Source organism: Sinohyriopsis cumingii, chromosome 7 (genome assembly GCF_028554795.1).
Source record: "Sinohyriopsis cumingii isolate HCF-2022 chromosome 7, ASM2855479v2, whole genome shotgun sequence".
Lineage (NCBI taxonomy): Eukaryota > Metazoa > Mollusca > Bivalvia > Unionida > Unionidae > Sinohyriopsis > Sinohyriopsis cumingii.
Genome location: NC_142967.1, coordinates 127,337,006 through 127,362,371, shown reverse-complemented (window position 1 = coordinate 127,362,371; position 25,366 = coordinate 127,337,006). Strand labels below are relative to the sequence as shown.

General features: G+C 34.6%; 1 protein-coding gene across 5 annotated transcripts in view; it reads left to right on the top strand.

Annotated features, from left to right (window-relative positions):
• LOC149796089 (roundabout homolog 2-like) overlaps nt 1–25,366 on the top strand; it is a 354,790-nt gene that overhangs the window by 278,841 nt on the left and 50,583 nt on the right. For all 5 annotated transcript variants that reach the window (XR_016422486.1, XR_016422485.1, XM_089966000.1 and 2 more), the window contains exons 4-11: nt 334–612; nt 4,088–4,226; nt 8,936–9,063; nt 10,773–10,897; nt 11,215–11,374; nt 22,970–23,188; nt 24,226–24,315; nt 24,786–24,973. Coding sequence is in view for 3 of the 5 variants with exons in the window: in XM_089966000.1 (XP_089822126.1) it covers nt 334–612; nt 4,088–4,226; nt 8,936–9,063; nt 10,773–10,897; nt 11,215–11,374; nt 22,970–23,188; nt 24,226–24,315; nt 24,786–24,973 (1,328 nt within the window). In the remaining 2 variants the exon portion in view is untranslated. The remainder of the gene's footprint in view (nt 1–333; nt 613–4,087; nt 4,227–8,935; nt 9,064–10,772; nt 10,898–11,214; nt 11,375–22,969; nt 23,189–24,225; nt 24,316–24,785; nt 24,974–25,366) is intronic.

Here is a 25,366-nt window from a genome sequence, read left to right as displayed (position 1 = left end):
GTATTTCATCATGGTCTGGCCCAAAATTTGGCTGTATTTCATCATGGTCTGGCCCTAAAGTTGGCTGTATTTCATCATGGTCTGGCCCTAAAGTTGGCTGTATTTCATCATGGTCTGGCCCTAAAGTTGGCTGTATTTCATCATGGTGTGGCCCTAAATTTGGCAGTATTTCATCATGGTGTGGCCCTAAATCTGGCAGTATTTCATCATGGTCTGTCCCTAAATTTGTTATTAGTATCTATGATATTTCTTTACCTTAATAAGTGAATTTGAATACAGACAACACTGTTCCCTTTGTGTTTCATTGTGAACCTAGGTGATCTTTTATTATAGCATTGCGAGATGAGTTTCGACAAGAGCCGACTGACACAACTGTAGCTGTGGGAAAGCCAGTAACCTTGTATTGTCTTCCTCCACGGGGTGAGCCTGAGCCAAAAGTCTTTTGGCGTAAAGATGGTGACATTGTTCAACCTGACAGCCGTATAGAGTTGCAGGAAGCTGGCACCCTTGTGATTTCCTCTGTCAGAAAGTCTGATACAGGCGAGTATCAGTGTTTTGCTATCAACAAGGGAGGCGAAAGGAACAGCAAGACAGCACAGCTACGAATTGTTGGTAAGTTTTACAGTTTTTCAGACCTCAGTTTTTGTTTAGCTTTTATTTTTATAGCTATTCAGCTTCTCCAACAGTTATTGGTGGTATCATGGTAATGACTTCACATCTTGCAGTAATACAATGGGATTGAACCTGTGTCTTGTGACATGTGCAATAATACAATGGGATTGAACCTGTGTCTTGTGACATGTGCAGTAATACAATGGGATTGAACCTGTGTCTTGTGACATGTGCAGTAATACAATGGGATTGAACCTGTGTCTTGTGACATGTGCAGTAATACAATGGGATTGAACCTGTGTCTTGTGACATGTGCAGTAATACAATGGGATTGAACCTGTGTCTTGTGACATGTGCAATAATACAATGGGATTGAACCTGTGTCTTGTGACATGTGCAGTAATACAATGGGATTGAACCTGTGTCTTGCGACATGTGCAGTAAGATCCATTCGAGTACTCAGTTTAATTAGTTTAAAATTCCAGTTTTACTTACTTGAGAAAGGTTTCAGCCTTCTTTGATTTGGCCTTACAAAGAATTTCTATTGATTTATTAAGTAATGAACATATACACTATACCAGTGTCATTTTCTGTGACTCACTGCATTTGCAAGAAGAACACCTGATTGCAGTATATTCCAATCCTTGTGTCTCTCCCACTCAAATAATGGATGGACAGAGGCTACAACAACATCCACAACACTTTCATACAAAAATATAGGGATAATAAAATTCAATTTCTGTCTGTTCTCGAGTGAGGATGATTAAAAAAAGTAATTACATGCATGCTGTTTTACATCATTCTTAATGGATCTATTAAGACCTTTTCTGATCAATTTCTAAAGAAATAGATGAATTAATTGAATGTGAAAAGTATGTTACAAATCAGAAGCCATTACACTTAATTAACAGCTTGTTACAAATGAACTGTTATTTAAATAGAAACTGTGTAGAAAATTCACCTTAAGTTTAGTATTTTAGCAGTTTTTCAATTTCTATTTTGTATTTAACACTTTCCCAATGCAATGGCTGTCATCGTACTTGTCAGTTCATCACATGTGTAAAAAGTAATTGTCCATACCTATATAAAAAGTAATTGTCTGTACCTGTGTAAACAGTAATTGTCAATACTTGCGTAAACAGTACTTGTGCATACCCATGCAAACAGTAATTGTCCATACCTGTATAAACAGTAACTGTCCATAACTGGAAACAGTAATTGCCCATTCCTTTGTAAACAGTAATTGTCCATGACCGCTCTGGTGGCTTAGTGGTTAGAGTGTTCACCTTGGATGCAGGAGGTTGTGGGTTTGATCCTGGGCTGAGTTATACCAAAGACTTATAAAAATGGTGCTTACAGCTGCCTCACTTGGCGCTCAGAATTAAGAGGTTAGTGTTAGGACTGGTCGGCCTGGTGTCAGCATAATGTGACTGGGTGGGACATCATGCTACATGTCTATGGCATGATGCCCCAGTGCTTGACATCACTATTAACTGCCACACTGCAGACATCGTAGCGATATGAATGAAAAATTGTTAAAGCTACGTTAAAAATCCAAATCACACACACACACACACAGACACACACAGTAATTGTCCATACCTGTGTAAACAGTAATTGTCCATACCTATGTAAACAGTAATTGTCCATACCTGTGTAAATAGTAATTGTCAATACATGCATAAACAGTACTTGTCCATACCTGTGCAAACAGTAATTGTCCATACCTGTGTAAACAGTAATTGTCCATAACTAGGAACAGTACTTGTCCATACCTGTAAAAAATGTAATTGTCAATACCTCTGTAAACAATACCTGTCCAGAGCTATGTAAACAGTAATTGTCCATAACTGTGTAAACAGTAATTGCCCATACCTGTGATGTTGTTGTCCATACCTGTGATGTTGTTTTGTCCATTCTGGTTATGTGGCAACATGACATTTTGGTTGAAAGTGACTCAGAGTTTTGATAGTTGAAATATTGTATAATTTGATTTTTTATGCAAAAGGACACATATTTAGTAGTATATCAGAGTATATCGATAAAATGTTGATTTTACAGAGTGAAAAATGCAGTAGGCTTTTGGGCTCAGCTACAAATATCTGACAGCCTTATAATCTGGTTTCTCATGTATCTCTGTAATCTGACAGCCTTATAATATGGTTTCTCATGTATCTCTGTAATCTGACAGCCTTATCTGGTTTCTCATGTATCTCTGTAATCTGACAGCCTTATAATCTGGTTTCTCATGTATCTCTGTAATCTGACAGCCTTATCATCTGGTTTCTCATGTATCTCTGTAATCTGACAGCCTTATAATATGGTTTCCCATGTATCTCTGTAATCTGACAGCCTTATAATCTGGTTTCTCATGTATCTCTGTAATCTGACATCTAATAAATTTGTTCTTCATTGGTCTCTATATTCTGACAGCCTTAGAAACTGTTTTTTAATGTATCTCCAAACTGTGACAGACTAATAAATTGGTTACTTGTGAATATCCATAATCAAACATGCTTATAAACTGGTTATCTGTGTATCTCCTTAATCTGACAACTTTATAACCTGACAGCCTTTTAACTGGTTCCTTATGTATCTCCATAATCAGGCAGTCTTAAAAACTGTATTTCAATAATCTGAAAGCCTTATAAACTGGTTTCTCATGTATCTACATATTCTGATAGCCATATAGACTAATTTTTTTTTATATATCCATGATCTGACTGTCTTTAAACTGGCTCCTCATGTATTTCCATGATCTAACAGTCTTTAAACTGGCTCCTCATGTATCTCCATGATCTAACAGTCTTTAATCTGGCTCCTCATGTATCTCCATGATCTAACAGTCTTTAAACTGGCTCATCATTTATCTCCATGATCTAACAGTCTTTAATCTGGCTCCTCATGTATCTCCATGATCTAACAGTCTTTAATCTGGCTCCTCATGTATCTCCATGATCTAACAGTCTTTAAACTGGCTCCTCATAAATTTCCATGATCTGAAAGCCTTATTAATTTGTTTCTCATGTGTATCCCTAATCTGACAGCCTTATAAATTCATTCTTTGTGTATCTCCATATTGCGAGAGCCTTATAGACTGGTTCTTCACGTAACACCATAATCTGACAGCCCTATAAATTGGTTTGTCTTGTATATCCATAGTCTGACAGCTCCATAGCATGGTTTCTCATGTATGTCAATAATCTCCTTTAATCTTTTCCTGGTTATATCTCCATAATCTGACAGCCTTATAAGTTGAATACATACATTTAAGAAGTGGATTACTGGAACACTTGTATAATGAAATACTAATTTGAATGGGTTCCAGCAAGAGTTTGTGATAGCCGATACAATTCATTTTCAAATCAGAACTATAAGCCAAAGGAAACGAAATTCACAATTGCTGCCCCCCCCCAAAACATGAACTATTTCTTAACATCCCAATTAAATGCATCTTTTTGTGTCATTATTTCAGATGTGCCCACATTCCAAAAAATGCCCAAGGACATCACTGCAGAAGAAGGGAATACAGTCGAGTTTGAGTGTGATGTACAGGGAGACAGACCTCTGAGCATTCAATGGAAGAAGGAGGGAGGAGTAATTAGATATGGCGGGTAGGGATATAAAAAGAGTTCCTTTTGATGGGGACAGTGTTTGCCTTGCCTGTGAAGTATAGGTGAGACCTAGGTCTCACATTTCCCATAGCATTTTTACTTTTAACTTGGATTGATCAATTGTTATAACTAAAGAAAGGACTAAGTAGGCAAGGAAGGACTAATGAAGTCCAGAAAGGACTATAGAAGGACTGAAGAAGGCTGAAATTAAATATGAACTACAGGGTCATCATAGGAATCACCATACAAATGACTGAATACTGACATGTTTCCCATTGCCCTCATTTGTGCATCAGAGACCCGCAGATTTTTAATTTGACCCCATGTTCTGATAGCAAAGTTTGGTTTTACTGAATCCAACCCCCAGTTCTGACAACAAGGGGATTCTTTGCTCTTAGTCTTGCACCCTTAGAGGAAACACTGTAACAAATGTATTCCATAAATTCAACAGCGTCAGAATGGTCAGTATCATTAATTAGTTTTGAAATCCACTCCTGTCTGGAATCATAATTAGTTTTGAAATCCACTCCTGTCTCAAATCAGCTGCTCTGGTGGCCTTGTGGTTAGAGTGTCTGGCATGGATGCGGGAGGTCTTGGGTTTGAACCCTGGCTGAGTCATACCAAAGACTTTTTCCTTTACTTTTCTTTTTAGCTGTAAGGGTCACAGACCAGTAAGGGATGGTCTGCTGTCCATTCATTAGCACAAGATTGTTATTGCTACTCCCCATTAACTATGTGGAGGATTTCCACGAAACTTTACACTGACATTCATTCAATGGTCTAGTTGTCCTAAATGAAAATGGTACTGTGTAGATATATAGTATGGCCACCACAGCAGCCATATTGAAAATCTTGTTGTCACCACTTACCTTCATGGCTGACCATATCGACATTGTGCTTTTACCAAAAGACTTTTTTAAATGGTTAGTTGTTTTTGTTGCCCTGTATTAAGAGACTATTTATTTTGTCTAACTGGTCCTATATAAAAATGGTGCCAATCCAATGTTCAGTGTGGGCAGCTATCTTGAAAGTTTTATTGTCATTACTCCTCCAAAACAGAAAGTCATATCAACATCAGAATTTCACCAGAAGACTTCTTATTGGGTCTTGGTGGTCCTAAATTAAAATGGTGCCAATCTAACATCCAGTCTCAAGAATAATTTGTTTATTGCCTTAGTTTATTTTGGGTGAATAGAACATCTGTCATTAGATTATGACAGTTAAAAACAATTTGACTATGATTTGATACTTGGCATGTTCACTCATATAACACTCATACATAATTTTACAAGTATATGAAAGGTTCTAGCAAAGCATGACAATATATAGTGTTTTACTGTATTTGTATATAATTACCATATATGTAATTTCTCTTTCTTTCTCTGTCTCTCTCTGTATATATATATATATATATATATATATATATATATATATATATATATATATATATATATATATATATATATATATATATATATATATATATATATATATATATATATATATATATATATATATATATATATACTGTATTTGTATATAATTACTGGTGGTATGGTTAAGAAGCAGATACTAACATTTCACTGAGATGTTAAATCAAGCCTCACAGTTCCATGTAAAATTGTAGGCTCCTGAGATTTCAGTGACATGTAATTTAAATTTTCTATACCCCATCAAAGCAACTTAGGAAACTGAAAAGCAAATTGGTTTAGTATAATCTTTTCCCTAGCATACAGATTTGAGTATCATATATTCCCTAGCATACAGATTTGAGTATCATATGTTCCCTAGCATACAGATTTGAGTATCATATATTCCCTAGCATACAGATTTGAGTATCATATATTCCCTAGCATACAGATTTGAGTAACATATGTTCCCTAGCATACAGATTTGAGTATCATATATTCCCTAGCATACAGATTTGAGTATCATATATTCCCTAGCATACAGATTTGAGTATCATATATTCCCTAGCATACAGATTTGAGTATCATATATTCCCTAGCATACAGATTCAAGTATCATATATTCCCTAGCATACAGATTCAAGTATCATATATTCCCTAGCATACAAATTGGAGTATCATATATTCCCTAACATACAGATTTGAGTATCATATATTCCCTAGCATACAGATTTGAGTATCATATATTCCCTAGCATACAGATTTGAGTATCATATATTCCCTAGCATACAGATTTGAGCAACATATGTTCCCTAGCATACAGATTTGAGTATCATATATTCCCTAGCATACAGATTTGAGTATCATATGTTCCCTAGCATACAGATTTGAGTATCATATATTCCCTAGCATACAGATTTGAGTATCATATATTCACTAGCATACAGATTCAAGTATCATATATTCCCTAGCATACAAATTGGAGTATCATATATTCCCTAACATACAGATTTGAGTATCATATATTCCCTAGCATACAGATTTGAGTAACATATGTTCCCTAGCATACAGATTTAATAATAATAATAATAATAATAATAATAATAATAATAATAATGCTTTATTTATAGAGGGTGACTCATTAGTCAAGGACTATTCTCCCTTGAGGCCCTCTTAAGGAGAGTATAACAATGCACATTATATGAAGATGGCAATAATTACTGTTTATTTTAACATGTTTAGTGTTAAAATACATATGTTACCTAGCATACAGATTTGAGTATCATATATTCCCTAGCATACAAATTTGAGTATCATATGTTCCCTAGCATACAGATTTGAGTAACATATGTTACCTAGCATACAGATTTGAGTATCATATATTCCCTAGCATACAGATTTGAGTATCATATATTCCCTAGCATACAGATTTGACTATCATATGTTCCCTAGCATACAGATTTGAGTAACATATGTTCCCTAGCATACAGATTTGAGTATCATATATTACCTAGCATACAGATTCAAGTATCATATATTCCCTAGCATACAGATTTGAGTATCATATATTCCCTAGCATACAGATTTGAGTAACATATGTTCCCTAGCATACAGATTTGAGTATCATATATTCCCTAGCATACAGATTTGAGTATCATATATTCCCTAGCATACAGATTTGAGTAACATATGTTCCCTAGCATACAGATTTGAATATCATATATTCCCTAGCATACAGATTTGAGTATCATATATTCCCTAGCATACAGATTTGAGTATCATATATTCCCTAGCATACAGATTCAAGTATCATATATTCCCTAGCATACAAATTGGAGTATCATATATTCCCTAACATACAGATTTGAGTATCATATATTCCCTAGCATACAGATTTGAGTAACATATATTCCCTAGCATGCAGATTTGAGTATCATATATTCCCTAGCATACAGATTTGAGTAACATATGTTCCCTAGCATACAGATTTGACTATCATATGTTCCCTAGCATACAGATTTGAGTATCATATGTTCCCTAGCATACAGATTTGAGTATCATATATTCCCTAGCATACAGATTTGAGTAACATATGTTCCCTAGCATACAGATTTGAGTAACATATGTTCCCTAGCATACAGATTTGAGTATCATATATTCCCTAGCATACAGATTTGAGTAACATATGTTCCCTAGCATACAGATTTGAGTATCATATATTCCCTAGCATACAGATTCAAGTATCATATATTCCCTAGCATACAGATTTGAGTATCATATATTCCCTAGCATACAGATTTGAGTATCATATGTTCCCTAGCATACAGATTTGAGTATCATATATTCCCTAGCATACAGATTTGAGTAACATATGTTCCCTAGCATACAGATTTGAGTATCATATATTCCCTAGCATACAGATTTGAGTATCATATATTCCCTAGCATGCAGATTTGAGTAACATATGTTCCCTAGCATACAGATTTGAGTATCATATATTCCCTAGCATACAGATTTGAGTATCATATATTCCCTAGCATACAAATTGGAGTATCATATGTTCCCTAGCATACAGATTTGAGTATCATATGCTCCCTTGCAAACACATTTTTGTATTATGGGTTCCCTAGCCCACATATTTGAGTATAATTTTTATCCCAAGCACACAGATTTGAGTATAATCTTTTGCCTAGTACAGATCTGAGCATCATCTTTTCCCTAACACACATATTTGAGTATCATTTTTATCTTTGCACACAGATACGTAGAAAGCAAGACTTCAGTGTTACTTTTCAGTCAGTGATGGTTATTGTATAGACAATGTTCAAGTTGTGTCAAGTACACATTAGAGCTCTTATTCTTTATTCCAGGCATTATTGCCCTTTCTTATATCACCTCTTCTTATATTGCCCCTTTTATATTGCCCTTCTTATATTGTCCATTCTTATATTGTCCTTTCTTTACATTAAATTGAGTATCATCCACTATCCCAATAATCTCAAATGTGACTGAAAATGCCAGTCCACCATCATGGCAGATCATTGGTCATTTTCACAGTCCTTTGCATTTGTCATATCATAGTGGGTCAAACATGATTTATAAAGATGACAAATTTCCATCAATGCCTCCCTATTTAAGAAATTTCTCCAACAAGTATGAAATACTCTTTTAAGAGTAAACCAATCAGGATTATGATATAATCACTGTAGTGTACTGTTTTGTGTATAAAGTCACACACCAAACACCATTTTGTACTTTTATATGGTATACTATTATATGGCATGCTTCTGTCTGATACAGAGCCCGTATTCTGCCAGATCACACACTTCGCATTGAGAAAATAGAGGCCAATGATGATGGTGTGTATGTATGCACAGCAGAAAATGCAGCAGGATCTACAAAGGCTATAGCCAGGCTGACTGTACTCTGTAAGTTATACATTCCAAGTTTTTTCTGATGAAGCATTTTTAGAAACAAATGAATTTTGATGTTTTGAATCAGGTTTACTCACCTTGAAGTCTCTAATCAAGTTTACTTACCTGTCCATGACAATCTACACATATAGATAGCTCTATGGATTTCGTCCATTTTTAACATTGTAAATTTCAATTTGGGAAACATTTTCACTTTGTAAACTTCCATTTAGGCCACATTTTCATGTTGAAAAGTTCCATTTGGGACACATTTTCACATTGTAAACTTTCATTGGGACATTTTGACAGTGTAAACTTCCATTTGGGACATTTTGACAGTGTAAACATCCAACTGGGACATTTTGACAGAGTAAACTTCCAATTGGAACATTTTGACAGTGTAAACTTCCATTTGGGACATTTTGACAGTGTAAACTTCCATTTGGGACATTTTGACAGTGTAAACTTCCATTTGGGACATTTTAGACATTGAGAAGATTCCTCCTCTGTGTGGAAATGATGAAATAGCAAGAATATACTGTAGACAAAATAAATAATTTTAGTTCTTACTGTGTATGTTACCACGCACTGAACCAGATGCATTGATTCTCATTTCCCATGTATTGGTTTAAAAGCATATATTAAATACATAAATAAGTGCATTTTCATTGCGTTCACTGTAGTTCTTAAAATTTGTACATTTTATAAATGACACACAAAAGTCACTACTCACCTGTTTGCCTCATCTTGATCACATTTCTGACTGGATGAAAGTACATGTATATTAATTGGAAATAATTTGTTTTCTGTAAATGCCTGATATGACTGTGGATGAGGAGCCCACCAATAGCACATGTTATATAGCATTGTTTACTGTGGATGAGGAGACCACCAATAGCACATGTTATATAGCATTGTTTACTGTGGATGAGGAGCCCACCAATAGCACATGTTATATAGCATTGTTTACTGTGGATGAGGAGCCCACCAATAGCACATATTATATAGCATCCTTTACTGTGGATGAGGAGCCCACCAATAGTACATGTTATATAGCATTGTTTATTGTGGATGAGGAGCCCACCAATAGCACATGTTATATAGCATTGTTTACTGTGGATGAGGAGCCCACCGATAGCACATATTATATAGCACTGTTTACTGTGGATGAGGAGCCCACCAATAGTACATGTTATATAGCATTGTTTATTGTGGATGAGGAGCCCACCAATAGCACATATTATATAGCATCCTTTACTGTGGATGAGGAGCCCACCAATAGCACATGTTATATAGCATTGTTTACTGTGGATGAGGAGCCCACTGATAGCACATGTTATATAGCATCATTTACTGTGGATGAGGAGCCCACCAATAGCACATGTTATATAGCATTGTTTACTGTGGATGAGGAGCCCAGCCAATATCACATGTTATGTAGCATTGTTTACTGTGGATGAGGAACCAACCAATAGCACATGTTATATAGCATCATTTACTGTGGATGAGGAGCCCACTGATAGCACATGTTATAGAGCACTGTGTTACTGTGGATGAGGAGCCCATTGATAGCACATGTTATATAGCATTGTTTACTGTGGATGTGGAGCCCACTGATAGCACATGTTATATAGCATCATTTAATTTTTTATTTATTTCATACTCACATCATTCAGATGTTAGATTCATTAATGAATCTTAACATACAGTTGGTTCTTTTGCAGATGCACCATCATTCCTGATTCGTCCTAGGGACCAGATTGTTGCTCCTGGAAGAACAGTTACTCTCCAGTGTGTTGCTACAGGCAACCCACCTCCAACAGTTTTCTGGAGTAAAGGTTTACAGGAGGTCAGTTAGTACATACAAGGGTCATTTTCTCAAGGTCAGTAATATATAGAATATAATACCAGGGTTTATTTTTTAAAGACAATGAAATTATTCATGTATTTTAAAGAAAGATAATTTAATAGTCATTCTAGTTGGTGGTAAAAAAGCTAAACTTTAACAAAAAATATCCCACAAACATACCAGTTAGCATCATTGACTTATGATGGTAAAAAGATGACAGACAGACATACAGAGACAAGAATGTAATCTATAAAAAAAATACAAAAGTTGTTGCATTTGGAACCCTTTGAAAGAAATATTTATGTCTTTCTATGTAGAGTCTGATGTTTCCAAACCGTGAGAATGGTCGATACTCGGTGGCAGAAGATGGTACATTTCGGATAGAAAGAGCGCAGAAGTCTGATGAGGGGACATACATATGTGAGGCATTAAACACTCGGGGTCAGGCATCAGCTATGGTACGGATTGAAGTCAGAGGTAACAAGGATTTTTATTTGGAACATAAATTTTATGACTGACAAAATATTTGGTTTAATTGCTGTCCTCTTCAAAACTTGACAGGAAAAACATGCTCTGAAAAAAAATCATATAGTTGTAGGTTCTTATGTTTTTGTTTTACCATGTTATTCATAGATCTATATGTGGTTTTTCAGAATTGCAAAATTTAACAATTTTCCCTTTGTCATGAGATCTTCTCAGTTTTCCTTTTATACCCAGTCACTCAGTGGCTCAGATGCATAGACATGGTAACATCAAGGCATAGACATGGTGACATCAAGATACATACATTGTGACATCAAGACATAGACATGGTGACATCAAGACATAGACGTGGTGACATCAAGACATAGACATGGTGACATCAAGATACATACATTGTGACATCAAGACATAGACATGGTGACATCAAGACATAGATGTGGTGACATCAAGACATAGACATGGTGACATCAAGACATAGACATGGTAACATCAAGACATAGACGTGGTGACATCAAGACATAGACATGGTGACATCAAGACATAGACATGGTGACATCAAGACATAGACATGGTGACATCAAGATACATACATTGTGACATCAAGACATAGACATGGTGACATCAAGACATAGACGTGGTGACATCAAGACATAGACATGGTGACATCAAGACATAGACATGGTAACATCAAGACATAGACATGGTGACATCAAGACATAGACATGGTAACATCAAGACATAGACATGGTGACATCAAGATACATACATTGTGACATCAAGACATAGACATGGTGACATCAAGACATAGATGTGGTGACATCAAGACATAGACATGGTGACATCAAGACATAGACATGGTGACATCAAGGCATAGACGTGGTGACATCAAGACATAGACATGGTGACATCAAGACATAGACGTGGTGACATCAAGACATAGACATGGTGACATCAAGACATAGACATGGTAACATCAAGACATAGACATGGTGACATCAAGACATAGACGTGGTGACATCAAGACATAGATGTGGTGACATCAAGACATAGACATGGTGACATCAAGACATAGACATGGTAACATCAAGACATAGACGTGGTGACATCAAGACATAGACATGGTGACATCAAGACATAGATGTGGTGACATCAAGACATAGACATGGTGACATCAAGACATAGACATGGTAACATCAAGACATAGACATGGTGACATCAAGACATAGATGTGGTGACATCAAGACATAGACATGGTAACATCAAGACATCAACCCAGATGCATTAACACACAGATATGGAGATTCAAGAGAAAAATATTTATATAAATTAGAAAGATAGAGATTCTCTTGTATCCTCTGATGTGCTTGAACTGCAGAGAGAGAGAGATTCTCTTGAACCCTCAGATGTGCTTGAACTGCAGAGAGAAAGAGAGAGAGAGAGAGAGAGAGACTGTCTTGAATCCTCAGATGTGCTTGAACTGGAGAGAGAGAGAGAGAGACATACAGAGAGACAGAGAGAGACTCTCTTGAATCCTCAGATGTGCTTGAGCTGCAGAGAGAGAGGGAGAGAGAGAGAGAGAGAGAGAGACTCTCTTGAATCCTCAGATGTGCTTGAGCTGCAGAGAGAGAGAGAGAGAGAGAGAGAGAGAGAGAGATACAAAAGGAAGATATAACTGATTGTAGATAACTCATTTTGTACATTTTTAGTTTTGGTTCATCACATCATCAACCAGAGATGTGTTTTGTCTTTCAGTTCTTCAGAAAATATTAATGCCTCCAAAATATTGGACACTAATCATACAAACTAAACACAGTTTGCACATCTGTAGACACTTAAGGCTCCTCAGTCTGGCAACAAACTTTCTACTCAGGTTTTGCACTTTTCCCTGCTGCTTTTATTATATATCATACTTAAGTGATTTATGCCATGGTTTCTCCAGCTGTTACACCACAGCTTTTCTCTAAATACCACAAATTTAGCATCCTGTTGGTTTATTAGATATATTAACACACAAGTCTTTGTGGAATCTATCACATTTTGAGTGACTTTAGCTGAAATTAGATCCCACCCCCACAAAGAAGTAACTAGAATTGTAGTATGATGACACCTGTGTGACATGTGGTAATGATTTCATTTAAATAAATGATACCAACAAATACCATACAAATTTGTAATAAACCCTGGATGGTTGAATATAAGATAAACACAAAGTACTTCTTGAAGTCCCCCCCCTCAGTCCGACTAACTGTGGATAAAATTAGATCCCTACCCCTACAAAGAACTACTTCATAACAGTATATACTTCATCTGTCTTGGAATTTATTGATGTGGCTTAAATAGTTTGTGTTTAATATTGTCAAGATATTGTTAAAATGTTGTCAATATGTTTAGTATTGTTAGCATTTTTTTAAAAATATTGTCAATATAGAAAATTATTTCTGACAGTTTGAAACTTAGTCACATCTTTCATACAAAGAATTTACAATTCAGCTAAGTTTGTAAACTTTCATCTTAGTTAATTCAGTCTTGACTTTGTCAGTTAGACATCAGATGATGAGAAATGTTTTAATCTTCCTCTCATCATTGTGGCTCACATTTCCACAGCACCAATAATGTGTTAAAACACAATTCCACAGCACCAATAATGTGTTAAAACACATTTCCACAGCACCAATAATGTGTTAAAACACATTTCCACAGCACCAATAATGTGTTAAAACACATTTCCACAGTATCAATAATGTTTTAAAACACATTTCCACAGCACCAGTAATGTGTTAAAACACATTCCACAGTACCAGTAATGTGTTAAAAGTGCCACATTTACACAGCACCAATAATGTGTTAAAACACATTTCTGCAGTACCATATTATGGTAAAAGTGCCAAATTTCCACAGTACCAATAATGTGTTAAAACACATTTCCACATTACTGGTAATGTGTTAAAAGTGCCACATTTCCACAGTACCAATAATGTGTTAAAAGTGCCACATTTCCACAGTACCAGTAATGTGTTAAAAGTGACTCATATCCACAGTACCAATAATGCGTTAAAAGTGCCAATTAAAAAACCCAACCCAAAACACACAAAAAACAAAAATTCATGCTAATATAAGGTAAAAGGTGAACACAAAGTACATTTTCTAAGTATCAGCTGCAGAACCATATAAAATCATACAAATTTTTATCAGATGATACTATCCAGTATACAATGATACAAAATAAAAGTCTCTCTCTCTCTCTCTCTCTCTCTCTCTCTATATATATATATATATATATATATATATATATATACATATATATATACATATATATATATATACATATATATATATATATATATATATATATATATATATATATATATATATATATATATATATATATATATATATATATATATATATATATATATATATATATACACACACATACATACATACAGATTTACTTGTGATAGAGAATCTATGTCTGAAATAAGTTTCAATCTTTGTGTCATTATTCAAACTGACACTAGAAATGTTGAAATACCTATTTTTAATGATAAAATAGCAAAGTTCATTTGAATTAATCTTCTTGCATTTTGATTTGTATTATTTAGTACATGCCTTGTATTATTTAGTGTATGATTTGTATTATTAATACATGATTTTGTATTATTTAGTACATGATTTGTATTATTTAGTACATGATTTGTATTATATAGTACATGATTTGTATTATTTAATACATGTTGATTTGTATTATTTAGTACATGATTTGTATTATTTAATACATGATTTGTATTATTTAATACATGATTTGTATTATTTAATACATGATTTGTATTATTTAGTACATGATTTGTATTATTTAATACTTGATTTGTATTATTTAGTACATGATTTGTATTATTTATATTATTTAGGACATGATTTGTATTATTTAGTACATGATTTGTATTATTTAGTACATGATTAGTATTATTTAATACATGATTTGTATTATTTATATTATTTAGTACATGATTTGTATTATTTATATTATTTAGTACATGATTTATATTATTTAGTATTTGATTTGTATTATCTAGTACTTGTTGGTTTGTATTATTTAGTACATGAATTGTATTATTTAGTACTTCATTGGTATTATCTAGTATTTGTTAGTTTGTATTATTTAGTACATGATTTGTATTATTTAGTACATGATTTTGTATTATTTAGTACATGATTTGTATTATTTAGTACATGATTTGTATTATTTAGGACTAGATTTGTATTATCTAGTACTTGTTGGTTTGTATTATTTAGTACATGATTTGTATTATTTATTTAGTACATGCCTTTAAAGAGGAGCCTCATCTGTTTATACCTTGCATTTAGAAATCTTACTGGTAAAAACTAACAGAATAATGAAAAAAATATGATAACAATAATCAGAACCCATACCTGTTGACCTGTTATGCACCAAACAATGAGATTAATGAAAAAAAAAATACAGCCCCCCTCCTTTATTATCCATAGTCAGGGCCCATAACTTTTGACCTGTTATGTAACAAACCACAGTATAGTGAGATTAAATAAAAATATAAACAGCCCTCACTTGTTATCAGTAGTCAGGGCCTGTAGCTTGACATGTTATGTACCAAACCACAGTATTGTGAGATTAAATGAAAGTGTGGAGATGTGTAATATATTTATTCACTGAGCATTTAATTTTTTCCAATAATAATACTAAGGTTTGTACTGTTATCTTTCAATCCATATTGTCCAATCTGATTAAAATCAGATCTCCGCTGTCCTACATGACTGTATCGACAATAGGACTGACTAAAGTCATAAAGGTCAGTTCAGTTTTAATCCAATTTTCCATATTGTCATGGTTTAATAGACCAAGTTATATACAATGGTTTTCATGGAAATTGTTCAGCTAATGGATGCTGAAAATTGCATAAATTTATTTGTATTTGTATTTTTTTAAATACATTTTCTTAATTATGGTCAAGCCCACAGCAGAATCATGTTACAGTGGAGAGCTAGCTGTACAGTTACTGAAAATCAGCCCTAAGTAACCTTAACTTAATATCAGTGGCCAAGTCATCGTCGTTTGAGTGTGTCCATAAAATGACCATATTCATCGTCGTTTGAGTGTGTCCATAAAATGACCATATTTACCTTAGTGACTGAATAGGTACCAGTAATTCTTGCTGGGGAGTTGAATTCATTTTTTGAAGGCAATGACTAGTTTGATAGAATCCTTCTATTAATGATGGCTTTTAATGCATGGATATAAGTGAAAAATTACCAAAATCTATCCTAGTTAATTATATCCAGTTAATAACTCTTTATGCTAATCTAACTGTGCTTTAGCCTGGTTTGCCTCTTTATAGATGAAAGCAAAACACTCTTTAGGTTGCAGTTATGTCTAATTATGAAGGCATCAGTTTCCAAATTACAGTTCCAACATGAAAGGCTGGCTTGTTATTTCAGCAAGGTTAAAATAACTTGAAATAGAAAGATTGAAGTTATGTTTTATTTCCTGAAGAAGTACAATGTCATGCTCAGAAGGAAATCATAATTATGTAATTGGTTAAATATAGCAAAATCAGATATTTCCATTTATAACAGCTGTGCTTTATAATAGACTACAGAGAAATGGTAGGAGTGTGAGAGACTACAGAGAGATGGTAGGAGTGTGAGAGAATACAGAGAGATGGTAGGGGTGTGAGAGAATACAGAGAGGTGGTAGGAGTGTGGGAGAGTACAGAGAGATGGTAGGAGTGTGAGAGTGTACAGAGAGGTGGTAGGAGTGTGAGAGACTACAGAGAGGTGTTAGGAATGTGAACAACTACAGAGAGGTTATAGGAGTGTGAGAGAATACAGAGAGGTGGTTGGAGTATGAGAGAGGACAGAGAGGTGGTAGGAGTGTGAGAGTGTACAGAGAGGTGGTAGGAGTGTGAGAGACTGCAGAGAGGTGGTACGAATGTGAGAAACTACAGAAAGGTTATAGGAGTGTGAGAGAATACAGATAGGTGGTTGGAGTATGAGAGAGGACAGAGAGTTGGTATGAGTGTGAGAGTGTACAGAGAGGTGGTAGGAGTGTGAGAGACTACAGAGAGGTTATAGGAGTGTGAGAGAATACAGAGAGGTGGTTGGAGTATGAGAGAATACAGAGAGGTCTTAGGAGTGTGAGAGAGTACACAGATGGTAGGAGTGTGAGAAACTACAGAGAGGTCATAAGGGTGTGTGAGAAAACAGAGGTGGTAGGAGTTTGAGAGAGTACAGAGAGGTGGTAGGAGTGTGAGAGCATACAGAGAGTTGGTAGGAGTATGAGAAACTACAGAGAGATCATAGGAGTGTGAGAGAATACAGAGAGGTGGTAGGAATGTGAGAGAGTACATAGAGGTGTAAAAGTTTGAGATCATACAGAGAGGTGGTAGGAGTATGGGAAACTACAGAGAGATCATAGGAGTGTGAGAGAATACAGAGAGGTGGTAGGAGTGTGAGAGTGTACAGAGAGGTGGTAGGAGTGTGAGAGACTACAGAGAGGTGGTAGGAATGTGAGAAACTACAGAGGTTATAGGAGTGTGAGAGAATACAGAGAGGTGGTAAGAGTGTGAGAGAGTACAGAGAGGTGTAAGAGTTTGAGATCATATAGAGAGGTGGTAGGAGTATGGGAAACTACAGAGAGGTCATGGGAGTGTGAGAGAGTACAGAGAGGTTTTAGGAGTGTAAGAGAGTACAGAGAGCTTTGTAAATAACAAGTTTGAGAGGAAATTAGTCAATCATGGATATCCTGAAATTTTAATGACTCTTGCCAGACATTTTCTCCCAACTATTATGTGATGGTCACATATTTGTGAAATTTCATGTTACAACATTGAAAGGAGATGTCAACAGTTGTGACAAAAGAGAAAACATTGATATAGCTAATTAGTATATGTACCTAAAAATGTGTTATTTTTGGTTCCAGATTTGCTGATGCTTTAGTGTTAGTATTATCTTTCACATTGACAAGATAAAGCACACAAGAGTAGTGTGTGCATGTGAAGACATCATCTGAAGAAAATCTGCTTCATTTTCTCTGCATATTTTGGTGAAATAACAAGAAAGTGTTTTGGCTATTTTGACTGAACTACATCAGATCATGGTCTAAAAGTTTTAATAACACATCCACTACACCAGTTTTGAGTCTTGTTATTCCTGTTGACAGATGTCTTCAGTGGGGTGCACAGGTTAATAATGCATGTAAATGGCTCTTCTTCCAGGAAAACAATGCTCATCAACAGTAAGAAATATCTGACTCAATCCATAATGCATATATTCTATCATTGCTAGATTATTGTCATCATGCATGGACAACCTCTGCCAGAATGTTAAAATTACATGTACTTTGGATAAACCATTTGTCTCACCCTCAGAACATACGTTTACAAAATTTAATTTGATGGAAATTGACTAAAGAACTGATTACAGTAAAGTTGCTTTTGTACAGAAAGCTCTAAATGGAACTGTACCATAACAGCTATAAGACATGTTGACCCAGATACACTGTATCCCACTATCTACAAGACATTTTTAAACAGATACACTGTATCCCGATATCTACAGGACATGTTTAAACAGATACACTGTATCCCAATATCAACAGGACATGTTTAAACAGATATGCTGTATCCCAATATCTACAAGACATGTTTAAACAGATACACTGTATCCCAATATCTACAAGACATTTTTAAACAGATACACTGTATCCCAATATCTACAAGACATGTTTAAACAGATACACTGTATCCCAATATATACAGGACATGTTTAAACAGATGCACTGTATCCCAACATCTACAAGACATGTTTAAACAGATACACTGTATCCCAATATCTACAGGACATGTTTAAACAGATACACTGTATCCCAATATCTACAGGACATGTTTAAACAGATACACAGTATCCCAATATCTACATGACATGTTTAAACAGATACACTGTATCCCAATATCTACATGACATGTTTAAACAGATACACAGTATCCCAATATCTACAGGACATGTTTAGTGCAATACATCTAGTTATGCACTACACCAGAATCTAACATACAGCTGTTTCAAGAAGAGCTTTAGATTTATCAGATATTTTTTATGAGGAGCAACTTGCATTTACCATAAAACAAAAAATTGTTTTTGTGTTTTTAAAAGGAAATACTTCAGCTATACGCTAAATAAGATACAAGTATTGACTTTCATTTTAGCTGTTTTTAAAAAAATGTATATACCATATAGTACATAAACAGATTGTAAAGAAGGCCACAAGTGGGAAATGTGTTGTGGTAACTGAGTTACCTTTTATAAATAATTGGTTTGATTTGGTTTTTAATAACACTTTCAACACATAATTTGACTGTCATAAGTTAAATGTCTTACTTAAGGATACACCGAGGCAGCTTACACTGGCTTCTCTGAATTGATATCAAACTTCGGACTCTTGGATTAGAAGTCTAGTACTTCACCAATTGACAAAGGATTATTATTATTATTATTATTACTATTATTATTATTATTATTTAGTGTCAAAGATGAGACAGTCATTTACTTCATATATATCGTCTAAGACAGTTTATTGGATTAAATATTTTCCAATTTTTATTTCACAGTGTTTGAAAAGTTTTTAGAGTTAAGTTAGTTAATTTTGTAACTGTTTAAAAGTGTTGAACGCATATCGCATATACTGTTGATGTATCTAATATATACTAAAGGTGTAGCTATCCATGCTGCTGTTAACAGTTGTAATTATCTCTGCATGTGTACAGCTGTTATTCTAATAATTATGGAGGTGAGAAGTCTGGGGAATGAGGGATTAACCATATCAACTTCATCCTGAGATCCTGTGGTGTGGATGATGACAAAAAAAATCTTTGCTTTATCCATCCAAACCTTACATTAACATTGGATCAATTTGATACTTCCTTGCCAGTTTAATGTAGAGGGAATCTAAGAGATTGGGCTTGAAGTGGTTGACTCTCACTGATACATCCTGGCAGACAGGTTTTTGTGATAATGTGGCAGTAAATTAGGATGCTTTTTATACAAATAATACTAAGGTATAGAACCTGATTTCCTGATTCCCAATCTACATCATATTGACTGCTTATTTAATGAAGGGGGAAAATCAGCATCACTGATATCTGTGCCTAATGGATTTTCATGTCAGGGAAAATGGAAGAATTACTAGCTTGATGGTTGTTGCTGAACCAGCACTAAATCTTGCTGATCTAGGGGAATGTAATTTATTAGTCTTTTGTTTCTCATTTTAGATTTTGTAATCAAATGTGGAAAATTAATGTGAGTTTAGTAAAATATCGATTCTTAGGAGTTCATGAGATTTTTGTTTATACATTATGAAATAAAGAAAACCAACCATAAATAATTGGCCTTAATTGAGTTGGTAAAGCATTCATCCTGAGGAACTCTTACAAGGTGTGATTATTCAGTTCTAACTGTGTTATAAATCTATATATGTATTCTATTCTTGTGGTGTCTGTGTATTCACTGGTGTGGCTCATTTGCTAAATTTCTACTTTTGATGTTTGCATTATTTCGAAGCATTTAAAACATCTAATTGTGAATTGTGGAAAAATTCTACTCGTTACCTTTACAGGTATAAATATATGGAAACTATACCTTGTTACCCATACAGATAGAAATGTATGGATACTACATCATTTTACTTTCCAGGTTGAAATACATGGAAACTTCATCTTTTTACCTTACAGGTATATGCAAATTACCTTTTACCTTGCATGTAGAAATAAAAGAAACAACATATTTTTTACATTACATGTAGAAATATATGGAAACTACATCATATTACCTTTCAGGTAGAAATATATGGAAACTTTACCTTGTTATTGCAGGCATGAAATTATTAAGAAAAATGTGAAAATATCTTGGGTGTTATTTTAAAAGGGTTAAATTTACTTGTACCAAACAAGCAAACAAAATTTTTTACCTTACAAAGCAGTCTAACATGAACAATGCACAAACTTCCACTTCTGGATTTATCAGACACAAAATTCCTCAGGTGGGACCTCTGGGTTTATCAGACACAAAATTCCTCAGGTGGGACCTCTGGGTTTATCAGATAAGAAATGAAAGATATCCTTTCATATAAGCAAGATCCAAGTGCATCATGGACCAGGTCTGCCATCACCTTTTTTAATACCAGATCTAGGTCTATGCAATGACGATGACCACTCATTAAAACACACAACACAGACCCTGATGGCAGACTCTTAATGCAATGACAGATGACCACTCATTAAAACAAGCAACACAGACCCTGATTTGCCAGCATATAATGCAATGACAGATCGGGATCTGTATTGTTTGCAGTTGGATGAAATATGTAAATGCAAATTATAGAGTATTTTATAGTGTCAATTACTAAGATAAAATTTGGTCTTTGTGACTTTATGGCTAGAACAAAAACCACATATGTTTAAAGGTCAACATCACAATTTGATGAACTCCATAAGTAAAATTGATATGTACCTTTCTTGCAGGTGTCATTACTGCATTCATTACATTTTTTATTTCCACCTTTTTGTACCTCATTGATGTACAACACATTTTTGTTATTACTTAAGTGTCTCTCGTGTAAATTATTTCCACAAAATAAAATAACATGAAAAGCTTTTGTGATCTTAGCTTGGTTAATGATAATGGCAGTTTGCAACACCATCCTGTTTATATCAAGCCAAGGAAATGGGGACTCTGTGCCTTTCTCAGTAATAGAAAGAGTCATGTTTATATCAAGCCAAGGAAATGGGGACTCACTGCCTTTCTCAGTAATACAAAGAGTCATGTCTATATCAAGCCAAGGAAATGGGGATTCAGTGCCTTTCTCAGTAATACAGAGTCATGTCTATATCAAGCCAAGGAAATGGGGACTCAGTGCCTTTCTCAATAATACAAAGAGTCATCTGATGTGGACTGCACTGGGTAAATCTAAAACCACCAACCCTTGAATTATGAATCTGACACTTAACTGATGTAGCTATGATGGCCCCCTGTTAGCATTAAGATAACTTCAAATATGTCCCTGACTATATTTAAAATTACCAATCTTTTACATCTGCCATTAAATTATAAGATAAAGTATTGTGGTCTGGTTGGTATGAGTTGTAAGCTTTGCATGAAATAATATATATGGTCACTTATTCATAAACAATTGACATATTTATCTGACAGGCACTTGCTTGATACAGACTTACCAGGATTATAATTTTTTTTGACCTTTTGCTTACCTTAATGTGGACTTACCAGGATTATTATTCTGACATTTGCTTACCTTAATGTGGACTTATCAGGCTTATTATTCTGACATTTGCTTACCTTAATGTGGACTTACCAGGATTATTATTCTGACATTTGCTTACCTTAATGCAGACTTACCAGGATTATTATTAATATCTTTTGCTTATCTTAATAGGACTTACCATGATTATAATTTTTAACATTTATTTTCTGTCACTTAGAATAAATATAACATGCAAACCAAACTCATAATGCTTTATAAACCCTTGTACTGCTGTACTTTTTCAGCAGATGGTGAATTTCCCAATGTAGCACATGACTCAAGACCCCCACCCATCATCCGCTATGGCCCTGATAACCAGACACTTCCCACTGACACAGTTGCAATGCTGCGATGTCAGGCCACAGGGGATCCAGAACCCATTATCCGGTGGTACAAAGATGGCCGCCCTCTGATGAAGGATACAAGATATGCTTTACTTGACTCAGGAACCTTGCAGATCTCAGGTACAGATGACAAATTCTTTGAGGTTTGATTTTGGTTTGTTTTAAGTTTTGATTTTTGTTTTCAATTTGGATTCTTTTTTGTTGATACCATATGATTAATGAAAGTTGTCAGTCCAGAAATAAATTACAAATTTGGAGTCATTACTGTAGAAATGGAAACATCTTTGATGTAGCTGGTATATTTAGAAATGGAAACATCTTTGCTGTAGCTGATACATTCAAATCTTCAATGCTTAGTAAAAGAAACTTTGGGTCTTATTTGATATAAAATGAGGAAGGTTTCTTCTTTATAAATTTCTTAGAGAATTAGATGGTATGTTTATTACTTAAAACATCAGAAGATATTTTATAATTCTATGCTAAACAATTTTCTGTATGCTCTAGTTAGCAGTACATTTGTAAACATTTTGATGAATTGTGATTATAAAATTGAATATTCATTACAACTCTAATGATTTGTTCATTAACCTACTTAAAAATATGCACTAATTTCATCATGGAAGATTTGCTAAAAGAGGAGATTTATATGCCTGCTATAAGGAGTACATTATCTTGAGATGTCAGCCTGTCTTTTACCACTTCCAAATGATTGCTGGAGTTGCCCACATCTCAAGTTCCAAAACTTTCTTGATGGTTAGTCCTTGAAGTAAGAAGGAACCCTGTTGATTTTATTGTCAAAAGGTCAAGGTAAAGGTCACTGTAATTAAAGAAGAAAAATATGTCTCTACACATTAACCCAAGTTCTCCACCTTGTATGGTTGCAGTCTTTGTGGATGGCTTGCACTTGGGGTAAGGACAAACCCTGCAGATTCTTTTGTTGCAAAGGTCAAAGTTCAAGGTCACTAACTCAAAGAAGAAAAATAGTATTTGACTGCATAGACAACTGTTAATTATGGCTTCTGTATGTTGTACTCTTGACATTTTTCATTATTTTACGGATGCATATTTCTACCTTGTTAAAAATATGGAACCATTTGATTGTATTTTGACAGAATAATGAATTGTTTTGCTGATATTTCTGAATTTTCTGGTTTTAGACCTGAAGATTTCTGACAGTGGCAGATATACCTGTAAAGCAATGAGTGAGATCGGAGAGGCAGCATGGGATTGCCTGTTGATTGTTGATGGTAAGAAGTACAGATCTTTGTTTTCAAAAAGGACCTGAAATAATTTTTTTTAAAATGGAATATTTATTTTATCAGAATCATATACAAGAGTTCGCACAGGTTCCCAGTATTACTTAGTATTTGAACTGGAAATCAATATACTAACATATCAGTTTACACCTTGGAAGTATCTTTATAAATATACTAACATATCAGTTTACACCTTGGAAGTACCTTTTTGAATATACTAACATATCAGTTTACACCTTGGAAGTACCTTTTTTGCACAGTGATGAAAGTGATCAGTGTAATGTGGACTGTATATAATCTATACAGGTGATATCATTGGAAATTACTCACGATGTTCTTGTCCTTTCAAAATGAATTCTTAAAAGAAGAAATGCACTTTAACTGCAACTTATGTGATGGATTTTGTGACCTACACCACTAAGTAAGAATGAGGAATTGTTGAGTTAAAATATTTATTTCAGTTCAATCAACCTCAGTTGCTTTTCACCGAGCACCAGATATAGCTGCTTTGCCATCATCCCCATCAAAACCTGTAATTAGTGATGTAACAGATACGAGTGTACATCTATCGTGGCAGCCCGGGTCAAGTCCAGGTGGTTCTTCGGTCTTTGCTTTCCAAGTGGAATACTTTGGATATGGCACTACAGATGTAAGTTCAAGAAATATCAGCAGCATTGCTTCCTTTGTGAAATGAGCAGTAGACATCACTTCACTCAGTAAATGAACAGTAAACATCACTCAGTAAATTAACTTTATACATATAACAGAAGCCTTCCTTGATCTATGAGTCTGTTCTTTCTTGATCCAAGTGTTTATTCTTCCTTGATCAATCAGTCTATTCTTTCTTGATTCATGACTTTATCCTTCCTTGATCGATGAGTCTTTTCTTCCTTGATTCAGTTTATTCTTCTTGATCCATGAATTTTATCCATGATCTATGAGTTTATTCTTCCTTGATTCAGTTTATTCTTCCTTGATTCAGTTTATTCTTCCTTGATTCAGTTTATTCTTCCTTGATCCATGACTTTATCCTTCCTTGATC